The sequence below is a fragment of the Etheostoma spectabile genome, chromosome 9 (assembly GCF_008692095.1).
Source record: "Etheostoma spectabile isolate EspeVRDwgs_2016 chromosome 9, UIUC_Espe_1.0, whole genome shotgun sequence".
Lineage (NCBI taxonomy): Eukaryota > Metazoa > Chordata > Actinopteri > Perciformes > Percidae > Etheostoma > Etheostoma spectabile.
In genome coordinates, this window is record NC_045741.1 from 19,106,885 (window position 1) to 19,113,570 (window position 6,686).

The following is a 6,686-nucleotide window of genomic DNA, read 5'->3' on the forward strand; positions in this document are numbered from 1 at the left end:
TTGCCACCTGCCTCTTGTCCTGCGTCAGAGCATGTTTATGTTTGAAGTGTCTGTGTGTCGGCGACCCTGCTGGTTTCCGTGTTTTTTGATGTGGTGCCTGTTCCTTTTTTGTGTTTTCCCCGCCTGTTCCAGGACAACCTTTTGTTTGTTAGATTTCGGTATAATAATTCCTGAGATTGCGCGTGTGTCTGCCGTCTTGCACTTGGGTCCTACATTTCCTAAAGCTCCTAACACTTACATTCAATAAAGAAAAAATAGAAAGCTTCAGAAAAAAGTAGATAATTCTTTCCCATTGCAGGTTTTTACACAAGAAAAGTATAATTACAGTAATCCATACATATGTCACTGTTAACAAACAAAAAGAATGCAAAAAAAGTGATGGTAAACAAAAAATGGGTTAGATGATGTAGAGGATGGGGTGGATGGTTTATGGATACCGCCTTCTGTAAGGGTCTGGCCACATCACCTCGTTCACATCCCAGGTAATATCATCCCTGGCCATGCAATGGGTGAAGTATCACTTGCGTATATCCCATTTTCTTCCATTGCTGGCAGAAAGTGTTGTTGTCTGTCTACACTTTCCAACGCCACTGAAAAAAAGAATACCTCAATCGATTGAGAACTGAGAGTAATTGGCCATGTTACAACTGTGAATACAGTATTGTGGTTGATGAATCAGTCTTGGACCAGAGCAGCCCGGGGAAACTAACTAACTCATTGCCCGGATCACAAACCTGGGTTGCTGTGTCATTATCGTACAACTACATTTTATACATATTATATATATATACATATATATATAATTATTAATATATATACCGTCAAATAAAAGGGGCCACTTACAAATTTCATTCCACTCGCGTGTTAGAATACCAGCTTGTCTGAGTGGGGGATGATCTTTATGCAATATCTACATTGCCCTATATTAGCAACCATTCATCCATGTTCCAAAGGCCCATTCTGTTCACTTCTGATATCATTTAAAAAAAACTACTGAGAAATCACTGGAGAACCCTTTTGCAATTATGTAAGCACATAATGTATATGAAAACTGCTGCGCTGGTTAAAAAAACAATGTAACTGATCTCAACTGGTATTCTGTCTATATGAAGTGCAATGGAAATTTCAAGTGAACCCAAACTTTTGCGGTAGTGTATATATATATATATATATAGATATATATATATATATTATAATTATATTATGTAGTGCATCCAGAAGGGAATACTGTATGTGTGCATTATTGTAGGCCCTACAATAGTTTTTCATTCTTATAAAAATGTCTAATGTAAGAAACAGTGTGTAGTGTTCTGCAAGAAGTGTGTTGCAGAATTATGTATTCAAAGCACTTTTGTACTCTCCATCTTTTTGAGCCCCAGTTTGCTATCTACACCCTACACACCTGAGTCGTTTAAGTTTTCCAACCACAAGCGCTCCTTCCTCTGATAACATCTGGCATTCCTCTCCCTGGTTTTGATAACTTTTGAAGTCGATTTTATTCCAATTTTTTCTCGGTCTGACCTATTGGTACAACCTTAAACACGGCAATAACAACCATTTCCCTTGACAACGTTCGGATCTACTTCAGTGCCTGTGCTTTGTCGTGATGCGAGTACTTCCAATATGGCGACTGATGACGCGTCATGAAAACCCTCTATACCATGACTTTTTAACATTAATACCATTACTATGACTTTGTTTTTACTTTTATGACAAACATACATACTTCTTTTTTTTAAACTTCTGACATACTATACTATGACTTTTGTACAATTTATGACATACTGCGACTTTTTTAAAAACTTTCCATAACATGACTAAAAACTTTTTTATGATACTATATAACACTGACTTTTTGTGATTCTCTTATGAGATAGTTTATATACAGTACTATGACTTTTTTGTGACCTTTCATTGTTTTTTAGTCCCTTCTCTTGTCATTATAAGGTTTCAATCACTAACAGTAAATTAAGGGTGTGGAAAATATGGAGGCCCAACTCGATATCTGGAATTTTATTTTAATACATTTTTATGAAAATAGTGTCGCAGATTTATACAACAGTTTTTGCTGTACAAAGGACATGTAGATGAATTCCCTACTGAAAACACGGAAAATCCAAGCAGCTGAAAACAGGAAGGAGCATAAATAAAGAGGAGCGTTAACAGTGAGGAGGCACACTTCCACTAACGTTAGCTGCACTTGGCATGAGGAGGAATGTAATGTGGAAAAATTAATGTTATTGTTGGGTTATAATGATACTGATTGGATGTAAAAAAAAAAACTAACTGATTTAACAACACTTTGACCACCACCTGTGTAGACACCTTCTTTTTAAAATCCAGTAGCAGCCAGGCAAGTTAACAAACAAACATGAGCACAACACCTAGAGTTTAACTTTTTTCTAGCCTCCAGCCAACACCCTGGACTTAATTTCGAGGAAGCTTGGTCTTTGTACTTTTCACCCTGTAGAGGTGATTGATTGTTTAACACATCTGGAGGAGGTTCAAAAGTTTTATCAGATATATTTGAAAGTAAATAATGACAGAAGAATTAATAGATTATTTTTTCCTTTAAAACATTACAGTATATACAAAAATAGAACTGCCATTGCATACAAATCAACAAACTCTCAATTAACTGTGTTATACATTAAAAAAAAAATCCACATTCAACTCATCGCACATAATAAGAACAAGAAAAAACTTAAAAGACAAAAGCTCATAAACATGTATTTACATTCTGTGCAGGGAATAAACCTTTTTCTTGTTATAGTGTAAAAATGGCATGACTGTTGTAGTCAGTCATTCTGCTTCCTATACAATCCCCAGATCTCTTCTTTCAGAACAATGTGGTTTGTTACAACTTTACAAAAGGTTTAGTATGAAACAAAGACATTACGTGCACGTGCTGCCAGTCCAACAACTAAGAAAACTTAGTGGTAACCATGAGAATGAAGCATTTCTACTTTGCTTCAATACACTATAATTTTCAAATGCAGGATTAAGGGTTGAGTATCACAAAATGAGTCGATTTGTAGTGGATGTAGTGGATCTAATAGTGCGTGAACTCCAGTGATCTACTCCATGCCCATAAAAATCTCTCACACACACACACACACAACACAGCACACGCACACGCACACGCCCACCACACGCACACACACGAATTCTTTAAGAATTCTACAAAAGCTGACCTAAACAAGACGCAACTTCCAAACTGCATTTTCCAAAAACTGGTTATTAGTGTTGCAAATTTTAAGTTACCCCACTTTTTTTTTGGTGGAATTCCTGTCTCAACCAGTATATCAGTGCTTTACTACAGGTAAGTTAAACACATTCCTTTTATAAACATTACTTACATACTTAAATACATAGCAACGACTGAACTGGTTGTTTGTCTTCTCACTATGTAGAAAACTCACCTACTCCGCGTCACTCATTTTAAATTTAATGCCCTCTCACCGATGAGAGGTTCAGACTCTCAGCTCCAAGTTAGTTGCACTTTCGGATTTAACCAAATCTAAGAGCTTTCTTCTGTCGACCTCTGCACAGCTGGCCTCCCTCAGCTCTGATGGCGCAGTTTTAGTGTGTATTCAGGGTTGGGATGGGCGATGGAAATCCATAAACTGTCAAGGAACATTACTGCGTTTTTTTTCCCTCCATTTTTCCTTTTGTAATTTGAAATGTAGTTTGTAGCATAATGTTGTCTTGCTGCACGTTGGTTTGCTGTTCCAGCTCAAGAGGTTAAAGATCAGGGAAGCGGCTAGGGTCTTCTTTATAGTCGTTGGGAATGGTAAAATGGACTGATCAAACTCATCATATCGAAACTCCTGAAACGTCACGGTGGCTGTGATCGTAGGAGAAGACAGGGATGTCTGCAGGGACATAAGCAGATGACTAATTATATCTTTGGAAATCTTACAGGCAGCTTTTATTTTGGTATCCCTGTCATTGTCTGATTTCTTTCCTATTTTCAATGAGTTGGAATAAAAAAAATCCCTTTTATCTATAAATCTTACACGAGAGAATTCCATCTACCTACCCAGTTTGACAGGAAAGCCAGGGGGAGCTTCATCTGAACAAACTCCCGGAGTTTGTTAAAGTGCTTGAAGGGTGCAATCACCTCCAGAACATTCAACAACCTGGCGGAGAACAACAACAAATGGTGACAGGTTACAGACAAGACTATCCACAAATAACATATAGCTGAATAAAAAAAAATACATATACACACACCACATGTACACACATATACAGTGGGGTCCAAAGTTTGGGTACCCCGTGGAAAAGTTGTATTAGTTGTAGTGGGCGCTGTGGCTCAGTGGTAGAGCGGTTGCCTGCCAATCGAAGGTTGGGGGTTCAATCCCTGGCCCTGCGTCACTTGTCAAAATGTCCTTGGGCAAGACACTGAACCCGAGTTGCCCCCGATGCTGCGTGTGAGTGTTTATCTGATGAGCAGGTGCACCTTGTACGCCTCGCCCACAGTGCATGAATGTGTGTGAACGGTGAATGTCTCCTGTATGATGTAAAAGCGCTTTGAGTAGTGTGTTAAGACTAGAAAGCGCATATATAATACAGCACATTACGTTTTAAATTGTGCATAAAGAGACTAGAAAAGATGGAAAAATCTCCAAAGGCATCAAATGACAGAATAAACTTTCAAAATAACAGAAACTAAAAAATGGCATCTACAAAAGTTTGGGCACCCTGCAGAGTTTCTAGCATGCCCCGCCCCCTTTGGAAAGCTGAGACCTGACAGTGTCATGGATTGTTCTCAATCATCATCTAGAAAGACCAGTGATATCAAACTTAAGGTTTTAAATGCTCAGACTCATCTGACCTTTCCCCAACAATCAGCACCATGGGTTCTTCTAAGCAGTTGTCTTGAAAACTGAAACTGAAAATAGTTGACGCTCACAAGCCGGAGAAGGCTATAAAAAGATAGCAAAGCGTTTTCAGATGCCAATATCCTCTGTTCGGAATGTAATTAAGAAATGGCAGTCATCAGGAACAGTGGAAGTTAAAGCAAGATCTGGAAGCTCAAGGAAAAGATCAGACACACCAGCTTGCAGGATTGTGAGAAAAGCAAGTCCAAACCCATGTTTGACTGCACGTTCCATCCAGAAAGACCTGGAAGACACTGGAGTTTTGCTACACCATTCCACTATAAAGAGATACTTGTACAGATATGGTCTTCATGGAAGAGTCATCAGAAGAAAACCTCTTCTACGCCCCAAGCACAAAAATCAGAGTTTGAAGTTTGCAAATGAAATTAACATATAGACAAGCCTGATGCATTGTGGAAACAAGTTCTGTGGACAGATGAGGTTAAAATAAAACTTTCTGGCCAGAATGAGCAAAGGTACGTTTGGAGAAGAAAAGGCACAGAATTTGATAAAAATAACCTCTGTCCAACTGTTAAGCATGGGGGGGGATCAATCATGCTTTGGGGTTGTATTGCAGCCAGTGTCACAGGGAACATTTCACAAGTAGAAGAGAAAATGGATTTAATCAAGTTTCAGCAAAATTTGGACGCTAACTTGATGCCATCTTTGAAAAAGCTGAAGTTAAAGAGAGGATGGCTTCTACAAATGGAAAATGATCCCAAACACACCTCAAAATCCACAGTGGATTACATCAAGAGGTGTAAACTGAAGGTTGTGCCTGGCCTTCACAATCTCCTGACCTCAACATAATTGAAAATCTATGGATTGACATTAAAAGAGCAGTGCGTAACAGACAGCCCGAATCTTCAAAGAACTGGAAGACTTTTGGAAGGACGAATGGGCGAAGATACCTCAAAGAGAATTGACAGACTCTTGGCTGGCTACAAGAAGTGTTTCCAAGCTGTATACTTGCCAAGGGGACAGTACAAGGTATCAACTCTGGCGGTGCCCAACTTTTGCAGACGCCATTTTTTTGTTTCGTTATTTTTAAAGTGTAAATAATGGAAATAAATCTCTTTTGTGACATATTATACAACTGTATGATCTGTCATTTGATGCCTTTGGGAGATTTCTCCATCTTTTCTTGGCTTCTTTATGCACATTAATACAAATTTTACCTGGGGTGCCCAAACTTTAGAGCCCACTGTTTATATATATATATATATATATATATATATATATATTAATATATATATATATATATATATATATAGATTGTACAGATTACAGGCCAAAGGTTTGGTAACACCTCTCATTCAATGTGTTTTTCATTTATTTTTATGACTATTAAAATTGCAGATTCTCACTGAAAGCATCAAAACTATGAATGAACACATGTGGAATATATACTTTTGGCCTGTACTATATAACCCTCATGTTGTCCTTGGGTCAAATTGACACGTTTTCAGTTAATGTATTTTTTGTCACAAAAATGGGCCCTCGAAATAAGCTGTTAACATTAAAAATATCAAAAAACATTAAAAAAGCACCCAAAACTTGAAAAAGTGACAAAAAGGTCAGAAAAAACGATAATAATGTAATTGACCAACAAAAACAAAAAAAGTGACCAAAATGTTTTTTCTTGTTTGTGTAAGACAACACAAAGGATATATATATATATATATATATATTATTATTATATATTATATATATATATATAATATTTATATATATATATATATGTATATATGTGTATATATAAGAGATAGAGAGAAGAGAGAGAGATAGACTTATTTTACG

General features: G+C 37.2%; 1 protein-coding gene across 2 annotated transcripts in view; it reads right to left on the reverse strand.

The window, feature by feature from the left end:
* Positions 1-3,591: 3,591 nt before the first annotated feature.
* Positions 3,592-6,686, reverse strand: part of LOC116696222 (ankyrin repeat domain-containing protein 13C) — a 31,724-nt gene continuing 28,629 nt past the window's right edge. For both annotated transcript variants that reach the window (XM_032527043.1, XM_032527044.1), the window contains 2 exons: positions 4,043-4,142; positions 3,592-3,875 (listed from right to left, as the gene is read on the reverse strand). In XM_032527043.1, coding sequence (XP_032382934.1) covers positions 3,630-3,875; positions 4,043-4,142 — 346 coding nt within the window. In that variant the 3' untranslated portion in view covers positions 3,592-3,629. The remainder of the gene's footprint in view (positions 3,876-4,042; positions 4,143-6,686) is intronic.